General features: G+C 40.7%; 1 protein-coding gene across 1 annotated transcript; it reads left to right on the top strand.

Annotated features, from left to right (window-relative positions):
- The first annotated feature begins 326 nt into the window (after positions 1-326).
- LOC141765736 (uncharacterized) lies at positions 327-12,620 on the top strand. The gene is made up of 9 exons (XM_074631954.1): positions 327-517; positions 684-770; positions 2,398-2,471; positions 3,145-3,277; positions 5,758-5,957; positions 8,348-8,626; positions 9,507-9,668; positions 10,778-10,999; positions 11,944-12,620. Exons 1-9 carry the CDS (start codon positions 447-449, stop codon positions 11,979-11,981), a joined length of 1,266 nt encoding a protein of 421 aa, XP_074488055.1. The 5' UTR covers positions 327-446; the 3' UTR covers positions 11,982-12,620.
- Positions 12,621-13,746: the final 1,126 nt, after the last annotated feature.

A 13,746-nucleotide genomic window follows, 5' to 3' on the forward strand; every position in this document is an offset into this window, starting at 1 on the left:
AAGCAGAAGAAGCAGCAGAAGAAGAAGCAGCAGCAGAAGCAGAAGAAGCAGCAGAAGAAGCAGCAGCAGAAGCAGAAGCAGCAGCAGAAGCAGAAGCAGCAGAAGAAGCAGCAGCAGAAGCAGAAGAAGCAGCAGAAGAAGCAGCAGAAGAAGAAGCAGCAGAAGAAGCAGCAGAAGCAGCAGAAGAATCAGAAGAAGCAGAAGAAGAAGCAGCAGAAGAAGCAGCAGAAGCAGCAGAAGCCTCTCTAGTCCACCAGGTGGCGGTAATACCCCTGTAGTCTCAGTTGATAGAGAGCTGCTCCTCCTCTTCCTCCTCCTCCCCACCACACAGGGAGGGTTGTGGGTTGTAGTGAAACACTGCTGGAGTCACGTCAGGCAACACTTTCTTCTCTCTCTGTGTGACTAAAGGCTTTGGTGTATCTGGGTGGAGTTTCCGTGGAGAGAAGATGTCGTCGTGGGTGAAGTCGTCTGCAGCGTCGCGGAGGTCTCCGGCTAACAACAACAACCCCAACGGAAGGTAAGACGATGAACGGGGCTGTAGCAGGTTTAGCTTCAGCTAGCAGCTGGCATGCTAGGTAGCAGACACAGTGAGAGCTCTACACACTGATATCTGACGTGAACCTCCTTCCACCTGGTGAAGCTGTGTTTGATAAGAGGTGAAACTCCTTCCTGTTGTTGTTCAGTGCTCAACAGCTGCGTCTGTTCCGGAGAGCAGCTCCTTACCCCTCCAGAGACGAGAGGAGCGAGGAGCTGAAGGATGCCCTGGACAGGTACCAGCCTCACAACTCACAGCCATAACAACATCACATCATTTCATCATTACATCTGGAGGCAGACACCTTTTAGACAGCTTTATGTGGAGTTCAATCTGGGCCCTTCTTTTGCTTAAGATCTCTATTGTCAACAATGGGATAATAGACAAGAGAAGAGAGTGACATACTGTATATACAGTTAAGGTTGACAGGAATGTGTTAGCACACAGCAAAACAACATTCAACAAAAACATTTTAGTACAGTCACATAACCTGTTATATGAGAATACCTCATAGTAGGCTCAGGCCATAATCATAATCAAAAAGAGTTCCTCCTTAATTGAGGCAATTGATTTGTGTAACTTCTGCCACCACAGTAGGGAAGTGAATGGGGTTTGATTATTGTTGCAGCAGTTAAGCTGGGACAGCTGACATTATATAATATTAATATAATAATAATACCAAATAATGAGAAAACTAAAACCCGTAACCAGTGGTATCAAAACAATAAGTTAATACACATAAGCCAAAAGAAGGACAATATAAGGTGTGGGAAAAGGTGCACCAAGCTGTTGCCTTACGGAGTTAAAAAAGCCTTTTTAGAAAAATGGGTTTTTAAAAAAGATTTAAAATTGGTAGTAGAGCTAGTTAACCTGAGGTCCTGAGGTAGGCTGTTCCACAGTCTAGGGGCATTGATGGCAAAGGCCCTGTCCCCCTTAGTCACCAGCCTAGACCTGCATGGTTCAACCAGTGGAGCCAAGTCAGAGGACCTCAGGTTACGCGGTGGCACATAGGGTGTAAGGAGCTCAGTGATGTAGCTTGGTGCCAAACCATGCAGAGCTTTAAAAGTTAATAATAAAATCTTAAAATCAATTCTAAATTTGACAGGCAACCAGTGAAGTGCAGCTAAAACCGGAGTGATGTGCTCAAATCTCCTCGTACCCGTGATCAGTCTAGCAGCTGCGTTTTGGACTAGTTACAGGCGATGTATTGAAGTTTGGCTGAGACCGGAATAAAGGGCGTTGCAGTAGTCTAAACGGGAGCAGATGAGAGCGTTGACTACTCTATTGAGGTCAGGAGTTGATAAAAAAGACATTAGAGCTGCACAAATATGGCCAAAATTATAATCAGGATTATGTTGATCAATATTGAGATCACGATTATTTATCATGAACATTTAAATATACAGAGCGCTGCTTTCACTTCCATGTTGTCCTACATTTTCAACCATCAAAATTTCTAAATGTTATCCTTTTACTTTGTTATTGTCATCTATAGTGGTTATTAAAAACACAATTAAAATGATACTAAATAAAATAAATAACAAGATAAATAAGTAAATTATTGCATTTTTATTTAAATATTTGCTTTGATTTAAAAAAATTAATTTAATAATATATTATAAGCTGCTTAGAGCTAGTGTTATGAAGTTAAGCAGCTCTTTTATCCATTTTATATTGCTGTAAAAACATCTACAAACAACTGTAGTTATTCAAGTTTCTCCTCAAAACTACTTTTTACAAGATTACATTTGAACGCATCATGATAGGTTTAAAAGTTACCTTTGCCCAGTATTCATTGTTACTGAATTTTTAATTGTGCATAACATTAAAAAAATGCTCCTGTTTCACCGCTTTCCTTTCAGTTATGAAGAACTAGAACAAATCAAAAACTACAGTGGAGGTGTGAAGTACGAGGGCTACAAGCATCAGTCAAATGGTGAGACCTTTTTCTTTATGTTGATCACTAAAAGCACAGTAACATGTTTGCACCAGTCAATTTTTGTATATAAGGCGCTCAGAAACCTTGCACGCCAAGTGTAGGAGCCAAAATGTGTATGTAGCCTATGTCGTTAATTATTTTTATTTGTTTAGGCTGCACATGTTCTTTTTGTTACTATCATTTCTGGTAATGGGCACAGGGGTGTGGTTTTCACTTTATTTACCTGTAGACTTTGACAGCGGGATTTAGACAAAGAGGGTGAGTTGGGCTCGGACGTTTTCTGTTGACCGTCACGTCGCATACTTTAGTTATTCCAGTTAGCCTACGTTATTGTTTTTTTTTTATTTTATTGATAGCAGTCGCTACACCAAGACACTATTTATTTTCTATTTAATTCCTTGTAGAAATTCTCCATATGAAAATCCTTGCTTTGTCATTGTGCCACTGCATCTTAAATTAATTAAAACTGCAATTCTTCAACAGCTGGTACCCCATTTAGTTTACAATTAAATAACACGTCTTATGTTATGGTGCACCCCAATATGCAGTTTACAGGAAATACAGTTAAATGTTAGTTCATTGGCCTTGCTTGCTGTTGATTTCAAATCAACCAAACATCTGCTCTCATTTCTCTACTTGCAAACTCCTCAACCTACCCCCCGCACCCCAGCCAAGCAAGCCAAGCCAGACGGCTGCACTCCAGCAGACAGACGTAAAGCCCTGTATCAGAAGTTCTATAGACAGGTGCAGGAGGAGAGGAAGCCGGCCGACTGCGTGGTCCTCTCTGTCGCCAACCGGTGCCTGTGAGTACTTGGAACAAAAATCGAAAAAACCACAAGCAGTTGAAGTAGAAATATGCTTTTACATGCAGGATTTAAAATTTGCTGCCAGTCAGTGAGACAAGACTGATGGATATCATCTAATTGTTCATTTCTGGGGCTGCCAGTCTTCTACTGCGGGTACCATTGCTTTAATATGAAAGCTTTGTTTATGTTTATTTGCTGCAACACAGGGTCTGAAATGAACACCCTCCAAGGGCCAAATGCGGGTAGACTTTCCATTTGGCGAGTTAATCTCGGAAGGCTATCCACCACACTGGCGGGTAAATGTTTGTACCAAAATAGTCATGTAATAAAAAAACTATACTCGGTTACACTGAGTCTCTACCGCATTTAGGTGTCATTTATGGGCACGCTCCTCTGCTCTCTGTATCGGAGTTTGTCATACACTCTAGGAATGTTACGATAACAGATAATTCGGTACCAAGTCGATGCCAAAATTCTGAAAAGGTGACAGTACTCGTTTTTCTACTGTCAGGGCTCGAGACTAACGTCCTGGGGACGATAGAAAATGTGTTTGGGACGCAGATAACTCACTATTAACAAGGTTTCTTAAAAACAATCACTGCTCATTGCTAATCATACCATTAGACAAATCCACAGCCATGAATAAATGTGTATCATAACTGTACTCATATTTATTTCTCCAACAGTTTCAAACACACGCACCATTCCACCAATGTTTTAAAGTCGGTGAATACAGTCTGGTCTAAATGCCATTAAATAACATTTCTATTCACTGTACAGTACATATGAAATATGACTTGGATCACACATTCTCTCAAAACAACTTTATTTCATTAAATGCCTATATTGTTACATACCAGCAACATGCCACACACAAAAGTCAAATGTCACGATAAATAGAAATATTCAGCATTATCTTTTCACAGCATGTTGGCTAATAGTTCAGAAGTGGATGTTGTACTAAGCTCATGAATAACACTTTTAAAATGATTGCCTTCACTCCATTTAGGGACAAACGCTTATGCTATTCTGTCATGTTAGAAGTGCATAAAACATTTACACTCACTACACAATGCAACATCAAAAATGTATTCATGCACAACATACTCGTACATAAACGGCGACTATGAAGCTCGGAAAAATATGGCAGCTGTGTCTGCATTTATGTTAATGTGAAACAGACAATAATTGTGTACAGACATGCTGCTAATGTGCTAGTGGCAAACAGATGCTGTTTTTTTTTTTTTAACCCAACTTTTCTCAAACTGTTTTGCCCCCTTCTATGTTGATGGATGTCCTCCTACATTTACCAGAATGGTATCTCTGCCTCTTCTAACAGATTTCACATGTTGAATGTTGGAGCAAAGCGTAAATCTGGGAAGAAGCCCGTGCTCCATGATTCGTGGGGATTACTGTGAAAATATTACATTTACTATTGATGCTTTAATGCCACCAAACTCAGCCACACCCACACATTTATCCACAACTATATCAAACGCCAGCATTCAACAGAGTGGTCTCAAAAATGCAAACTGCCAATAGCTGCTACAACAGTTACAGCTTTTGTTTGTGTAGATTTTTTCCTTTGACAAGAGGACCACCATTCTTTACAAATTCAAAACAAATTTGATCGAGTCCCTCCATATGAATAAGACCCTCTGTTTTACCTGATGTATTGCCTAAACACGTACTACTACAACACTAAATACATCTATGACAGAGCCAAAAACTTGTGTTAGTGCCACACAAAGCTCTACGTCAGTGGTTCCCAACCTGGGCTCCGGGCCCCCCTTAGGGGGGCGCCAAAGATCACAGGGGGTGTGTATAACTAAAATCATAATAACACACATACTGGATAATTTATACAAAAGTCTGGATATAAAACTATTAAAAAAGATTTATTGTTTTGCTACTTAGTAGCAAAATCTAATGAAATATTCAGTTTCAATCCATATGTGTTGGCGTTTAGCCTTTAAAAAACAATATTATCACTGTGGTCAAAAACCACAGTGATAATATTGTGGTGGAGCAAAAATTTGCTCTCCTGCTTGACACACCTGTATTAACTGGGCGGTCTAGCAGCAATCTAACACCAAAAATTATAACAATAAATTACAAATTAAATGTATTTAACCACAATAACAAAACATCTATTTCGGCTCTAACACTATTATAGTAAATTAATTAAGTCAGCTTTTCTTAGACAGAAGTAGGGGGGGCTTTTAGGAAAATGGGTTGGGAACCACTGCTCTATGTAATGCTACACTTGGTCCTGTCTAATTAAAGATCCATATAAACAAATTTCCCCACACAAAATGACTGATGACTTACGATTACATCTTTGTTGGTAAAGCACATTATAAATCAAGATATAACCCACTGTTCCTCTCAGATATCCTTTAGGTTTCTACACATGCCAGCTGAGTCACTTAATATAGAAATGTCAAGTTAACAAAGTGTTTCTCTTCCTCTCAAAGGGATTACCCCAAATCGCTAAGCCAGTGCTTGCAGGAGCGTGGCCTGTCAGTGGAAATGCTCTACCTTCAGGCGGAATCGGGCCTGACCCGGGCTCTGCAGGATGTCCGAGCAGACGGCTCCCCGTTATGTATTCTGGTGGAGCAGACAAACGTAGTTCTGTCCTCCTGCACTGTTATCATATTCTCAGAATCCCTCAAAAGTAAGTCCCTGCCCCTCATTCCTTCAAACTCAGCCAAACCGCCTCAGTAACTAATGGTCTAATGCAGGTTACATTTTATGAAGATTCTTCCAACATCCTTGAAAACAAAATCCAAAATAGATTTTGCATGAACACAAATAAAAACAAGAAAATGCTCACATTAAAACACCAACATGTAGAGTCCTAAACGTACAATTCTGCACTCAACTGAAAAGAAATCATCTCCAAGTCCATCAAATACACAAAATATTCATTCAGTATATAAATCAATGTCACTCTTTTGGCGCATCATCCACTGGCTGCCACTGGTATACACTTTGACATTACATAATAATACATACTAAACAAACTGAATGAAGCCCAAAAGTAGCAAAATAGGTATGTAAAAAGGGGTAGTTCCACATTTTGGTTTGGCTTTCTTGCCAAGTTAGATGAGAAGATCAATACCACTCAGAACTGTCTGACAGATATGAAGCTACATTACCAGCGCCCCTAAAGCCCACTAATGAACCATTATATCTTGTTTTTGAATCTTTACCAGGCAGCGAGCTCCGGTTCTGAGAAGTGAAGCCAATGCGGAAGTGCCTTAAACTTGCATTCTCTCTAACAGCCAGCAGGGGGCGACTCCTCAAGTTGCAAAAACAAGTCTGATTGTATAGAAGTCTATGAGAAAATGACCCTATTTCTTACTTGATTTATTACCTCAGTAAACATTGTAAACATGAGTTTATGGTCTCAGTCGCTACATTCAAGTCTTCTTTTAAAAATGTAAAACCTAATTTTGCAAGTCAAGAAAGTCACAGTTCAGTGAACTTGATCTCTCGTCTCGCAGAACATGACCACGCAGAAATGAAACGTTATCTTACCTGATGTTTTTTTATACAGCGACTCCTGGTCTTTTTATCAGCCAGGAAACGAAAGAATGAGCAAGACCCGTTGCTATTGTGAGTACCTCCGAGTACGAAACACACAGGCATCGTAACTTCAGCGAGAGAGACGTCCCTTACGCGACTTTTGGGTGTGTAGTCTTTCTAATTAGATATTTTCACAGTCTGATACTTCAACAGTTTAACAACAAACAGTGACTTTCTTGACTTGCAAAATTATGTTTTAAATTGGAAAAACATCATATGTGCACTGTACATATTTTTTCTGAAATACGGTCCCATGGTGGTCCACCGGAAGGAGCAGGACTTTGTCTCTCTATGGGTGACCGAAAACCTCAAAACGGCCAGACTGAAGTGTAAAAACATCACATTGGGATTTTACAGGGGGTTATGTGTGGGTCCGTTCTTATCTTGTCGTCACTGAGGTTGCTGGGCAACCAGCAGAGACTCCTTGAAGTTACTGTTCCCCGGCAAATTATTTTACCTTTGGACAAATCCAGTCTTGATGCTAAGTTAAGCTAACTTGCTGTAGCTTCATATTGACTGTACAGGCATGAGAGTGGTATTGAAAGTGAATAACTTACCAAAATGTCCAACTATTCCTTTAAAGGAAAACTATGGTTTACCACAACTTGGGTTTTATTTTTCATAGCTTTATTGGGAGATTGAGATTGTCAATATCTATACCAAGATCTGCATACAACTGATCAACAAATAGCATGCAGAGCTATGTTTGGCTACTACACTTATTTCTATATTTATAGTGAAAATAATTTCATCATGTGGAATTACATGTCACCGACTGTGCATAAGTCATCGAGCAACCTGTGTGATTTAGAAGCCCCACAAAAACGTTTTAAATAGCGCATCATGCACAAACAAATCTGCATAATACAAATTTTGAATATGCATTATATAAAACAAGAACATCAAAACTGTGCAAAGGGATGTAATTGTTCCACGATGATGCTACTCTGTGTAGCTCACACTAAAAGGAAACCAAAACAAAATCAATCCAATTTAATGAATGTCCTTAAAGCAAAAATCCTAAATGAATTATTTATTGCACCGGATCATTAAATACACAAATCATCTAAAGTTTATTCATTGTGCTTTGGTATCTGAATACATATAAAAAATATCAATGCTTACAAATCAGATAATTTATATCCAGGAACATAATGCAGTCAAAACTAAAGTTACTGATAAATGCACAATTTCACACAAATTGCATGCCCTCATTGCCCCTCCTCTTCCAACAAACCTCAACTTGCATTCAACAATACCTATTCAGAAGTACTACCTACCAAACTACCAATTTATCAGTTGAATTTGCTGACCCTAACATCACATTAAAACAAAATAGATTTCAGTATGACCCGAGTGACCTGTAAGAACCCCAATGGTTTGACTATTTTTACGGTTTTTGGCTTTTTCTTATTTCACCTTTCTTGCCCTTCAGTCCCCTGACACCTCACCAGTAACATTCCAATTCCCCCCCAGTCCATCGCAACATGCCCAAAGACCAGGCCATGGACTTTGTCGCAACCGAGTACAGTCGCAGACGTGTCAAAGAGCGCCCGCCAAAGGACCCCGCGGACAACGCAGCACAGGCGTCGCAGCTGCTGGATGACTTTCTGGATCGAGAAAAGATCGAGCGCCACACCGTTCCCTCGGAAACCCGTCAGCTCCTCCTGCTGTTAGCTGACGGGGTGCATCTCTACGGCGAGGAGCTGGAAACCATCTCAGAGTACGTCCGTTGCCGGCAGGAGCACACACAAGGTGGGATGCTGATTAAACTGTCGTACCTCAAAGAGCTGCGACTGGTGCTGTGTCAGAATTACTGATCTCCACCTTCATCTTCATATCTGTTCTTTCCTTCTCTGTGGGTCATACTTTTCCTGTCTGTTCTGTGGTTCTTTGATTTTTGACTGGACCGCAGAAGGCCAGCTCTACAAACGCAAAAGTCTGTCACTGAGTGAGAGACTGAGTGACTGAGTGAGTTACACAATTGGTCGGCTGAGTGTTGGAGTTTCCTCATTGGCCATTTCTCTTAAAAAATGAAAAGGCGGGGAACAGTCCTTTGTTTACATTTTCAGGGGGGGGGGGGGGGGGGCGTGTCAGCGATTCCACTCACCGGTGAGAGTGCTCCTTTATGGGGGCATTTCCACCAGATCCGGCGACGGCTCGCGTTTCAATGCGTTCCATTCATTTCCTATGGAAAGCAGGGGAGAAATCCAAATGAGCCCGTCCAGCGCGACGCGTCCGGCTCACGAAACTTGGACCAAGCTGTCAAACTAGGCAATCTAGTTCTCAAATGAAACCAGATTCAGCAGTGGCATGGCCTATTTCTTGCTTAAAATGTTTTCAGAAGTAGATTTTGGTGAATTGTTTAGACGGAATAACAGAAAGTTTACGAGCGGGTCGCCATGTTGTTTTCTTGTTTGAAACGGCAAGCAGAAACCCAGGGACCAATCAAGTGCATTGCCCTAGTGTCCTTACCGGACCTGGTGGATATGTACCGCTGGATTTAACATTATAGACATTACCACTGACTATTTGTGTAGCAATTTAGCCACATATTCACAGACTGACCATACACGGTCCAGCCATATACTCAGTTTTGACCGAGTTTTGTTATTTCTGTCTTTTCTGTCTCTAGCCTCCCACACTGAGGGGGACAGGGGTAAGATGTTACCTCCCGGACTGGGGAAACCGCCTCCTCTGCTGCCCACTCCACCTGGGCCCCCTCAACCCCAGTCTGCAGCTGGAGGGCTCATGATGAACCACCCCCTACAACCCGCTCCTCTCTTGCCTTCACCAGGTTAGACTGCAGAGTTGACCACTTGTCTTTTTTTTTATTTCTTAAAAGTTTAAGGATGTAGGAACCCAAAAAAAACATATTTGAAAAAAAAAAAAAAATCTAACTTTGTCCTCCTTTTGTTTTTAGACAGATGTAAGTTGTATTTTCATGCAATAACAAGAGTCTTGCAGACAGTAAAGCTTCCAGTGTTCAGTTTCTTTACAGTGTTAGAAGGGTGTTGATTCAGTTCTGCAGTCATTTCGTTAGTGGTGGTGTTTGATTGGACTGCATTATAGAGAGAGGTGTTTTTAATATTCTGTCCTTCTCATGTATATAAATAACATGCATGTGTGCATACTAGGGCTGTCATTCGATTCAAATATTGAATCGCGATTAATCGCATGATTGTCCATAGTAAATCGCAAATAATCGCAAATGAATCACTAATTTTGTGTTCAAAATGTACCTTAAAGGGAGATTTGTCGAGTATTTAATACTCTTATCAACATGGGAGTGGGTAAATATGCTGCTTTATGCAAATGTATGTATATATATTTATAATTGGAAATCAATTAACAACACAAAACAATGACAAATATTGTCCAGAAACCCTCACAGGTACTGCATTTAGCATAAACAATATGCTCAAATCATAACATGGCAAACTGCAGCCCAACAGGCAACAACAGCTGTCAGTGTGTCAGTGTGCTGACTTGACTATGACTTGCCCCAAACTGCATGTGATTATCCTAAAGTGGGCATGTCTGTAAAGGGGAGACTCGTGGGTACCCATAGAACCCATTTACATTCACATATCTTGAGGTCAGAGGTCAAGGCACCCCTTCGAAAATGGTCATGCCAGTTTTTCCTCGCCAAAATTTGGAGCGTTATTTAGCCTCCTTCGTGACAAGCTAGTATGACATGGTTGGTGCCAATGAGCCCGCTACAATCTACAAATCACAAGTTGCGTGAATGCGTTAAAACAAATTTACGTTAACACATTATCATCACGTTAACTTTGACAGCCCTAATAAATAACGTATTATCATTTCATGTGCAGTATGTACAATGCAGATGTGGTACATTTTGACGTTTTTCATTCAGACTTCGGTCTTTTTTTTTTTTTTTAGGCTCTTATCCCAAAACCAAACCTCCTCCGCTACTGTCATTGCATCGACTTCCTGGTCCACCTCTAGGGGGCTCACACGGCCTCTACGGTGGCCCCTCTGTGCCTCGTGGGCCCCTACTCCTTCACCCTCCTCTATACCATCCAGGCCCCAGGGGCCCTCACAACAATAGAGGAGCCCCGCCTTCTCTAAAGAGTTCCCGCCCTCCACTTCTCGCTTCTCCAGGTAGGTCACTTCTACTTTTCTTCCTTTCACCTTTGGCCATGTTCAGACCTGGCATTAACATGTGTCTTGAGTGATCCGATCACAAGCGGACAGCTCTAAGTACGTCTGTTCACACCTGGTATTAGAATGCGTCTCCACATGCGTCTTGAGTGACCACTTGTGATCTCACTTCCCCGTCCTATATGCAAATAAACACGTAGTAAACACATGGCTAATACAGCAGACGTTGTGAACATAAATGTCAGTAGTAATATTCTACATATTCGTGAATTGGTGTACATTTAATTAACATCAAAATAAAAGGTTATTGTACGGCGGTTCCCGGGGACTTCCGTGCCGCCGACACTTTGCCAGGCAACAGCGGGGTACAGAGTTTCAAAGAGCCAGGGATGAGAGAGAGCGGGCATGTGGGTATCAGCAAAAACACAGACACATCTCCGACAGTATGATAATAATGCACTTCCCATAGTCTGATAGTCTGTAGATATGAGGCCAATAGATAAGATATATTTAAATACAGTTGTATCGACAGGATAGGCCACAGTAGACTAGTGCACAGAAGCCGTTTCCATGCTGCGAGGCTCACGTCTGCCTGTCTATTCACATGAGGAGCGCAGTGAGACCCCGCAGATCCCAGCGGGACGTCAGTTGAGTAGGACACATTCACGTACACACTGCTAAAAGAATGTGGCCATATGCGGCCCAGACCGCGGATGGAAATGTGGTCTGAGCGATCGGATCTGATTGAGTGCGTTCACAACCGTACTTAGAGCTGTCCACTTGTGATCCGATCACAACAGGAAGCATGTTTATGCCAGGTCTGAACAGGGACTTTGTCTTGATATCAATTTTTTTTTGTCCTTTTAATTAAAAAATCTTAATGATCTTAGGACTCAATTTAACCTCATTGTGTACATTGTTTTGTTTTTTCTCCTTCTGATCAGGTGCCCCTCTTCAACGACCGGGTGGCCCCCGGCACTAAGAAATGACACACACACACACACACACACACACACACACACACACACACACACACACACTCTCACTCTGTTACACATTCAGGCAACAAGTGTCGGCAGTGTTTTGAACATTTCACCTAACTCAAGAACAGAAGACTCCTGGCGCCTGCGGAGGATTCCTGTTTGGTTTTTAAAATTTTTTTTTTTTAAGTAGTAAACCACCACACTCTGTTAGATAAAAACAATGGTTGTTAATGTTAGATATTATCATTTTGTTGTAGATGGATTGATGAAGGATGGCATGGAGTATTCTCACGACTGATCATTTTAAGTATCTATTCCAAGATCCCTCTGTCATCATTTAGTTTTCTTTTGTAGTGTTACTGTGCTTTTCACCCAGAGTTGTCACATTAAAAAAACACGTTCCCTACTTCCAGTTTGCCTTTCAGTGACAAGCTGCACAGGCCACCAATGGACCGCTGGGTATTGGTGGTCACACGATGGTAATAGGACATTTTTATTTTTCTGTATATAATGAATATAGCAAGTAGCCTACCTGCTGTATACGGTGTTTCAAGATGGTGCTTAAGATTTCACAAGTTCTCTAAGATTCTCTTGAGGTAAGAATTTCAACAACCAATTAAAAGTTTGTTTTTACAAGCTGTTTTCTTGGCTCACATTTTATTTTATTTAGATCGAATGTTATTTTTGACACAAGTAGGAATAATCTGTCTGAAGGAGTTTGTATAATGGTTCTCATTCTAAAGTTGCTTACACAACAAATCAATGAATCTTTTATAATTTATTACAGTCAGTTTCACTCTACTTCTTGTGTGTTGTCTTTATGAACACACTCCTGATGCACTCCCCTAGGATGCCTTTCTTGCTTTGTTCAAGTGAGAGTAGTGACACCTGGACCTAAGAACAGCTACCATATAGCTTGGCAGTAAAAGCCCAACAACATCTGGACTGTTTGCAAGCTTTGTTTTGTCTTCCAGAATAAACATTGACTCTGTTGTGTTACATTAAAGCACAAGAGGCAGCTTGTCATTTTTGCCAGGATAACCTAAAGCAGGAGTTTCAAAAATCTGGGGCTGTGGGTCTCCCCTCAGACAAAGCTTAGAAAAAGGCACCTTCTCAACCCCCCTCGCTCCCTGTGGATCTTTAAAAAGAATTGGTGTAAATGAATAACTTTTTTTTTTATTACATTTTCAATTGTATTTATTATTGTTGTAGGTCTGTGGTACGACGGTACGACAGAGTATTAGGGCCACATTGAGGAGAAAAATAAAGCTGAGATTTCGAGAATAAAGTCATAAGTTTACAAGAAAGAGTCGTATTATGAGAATAAAGTCATCATATAAAGTAGTAATTTTAGTGTTATTTTCTCTTTTTCTCGTAAAGTTATGACTTTATTCTCGTAATATTAAAAAAAATGTTTCCCGTAAAGTTATGACTTTATTCTCAAAACTTCTGACTTTTTTTCTCGCTATATAACTTTTTTTCTTGTGAAGTATGACTTTATTCACGTAACATTACGACTTTTTTCTCTTAATATTACGACTTTATTCTCGAAATCTCCGATTTTTTTCCCTCAATGTGGCCCTACTACTCCGCCGTACATTTGCACTTGGGCCCTCATTGCATTAGACTTATATACTATATACTTAGACTATAGGCTCAAATGTTTTTGCCTAAAATGGCTCTTTTGATAGTAAAGGTTGCTGACCCCTGCCATAGACACTCAACAGTTGAACCAAGATAGCCTAATATTGCCGTTTAACATAA

Source organism: Sebastes fasciatus, chromosome 4 (assembly GCF_043250625.1).
Source record: "Sebastes fasciatus isolate fSebFas1 chromosome 4, fSebFas1.pri, whole genome shotgun sequence".
In the NCBI taxonomy this organism is placed as follows: Eukaryota; Metazoa; Chordata; class Actinopteri; order Perciformes; family Sebastidae; genus Sebastes; species Sebastes fasciatus.

Coding starts and splice junctions, on each gene's coding strand:
- LOC141765736 (XM_074631954.1), top strand. CDS start 447: ATGTCGTCGTGGGTGAAGTCGTCTGCAGCGTCGCGGAGGTCTCCGGCT. Junction 2,472..3,144: donor CTACAAGCATCAGTCAAATG/GTGAGACCTTTT, acceptor CCCGCACCCCAG/CCAAGCAAGCCAAGCCAGAC. Junction 3,278..5,757: donor TCTGTCGCCAACCGGTGCCT/GTGAGTACTTGG, acceptor TTCCTCTCAAAG/GGATTACCCCAAATCGCTAA.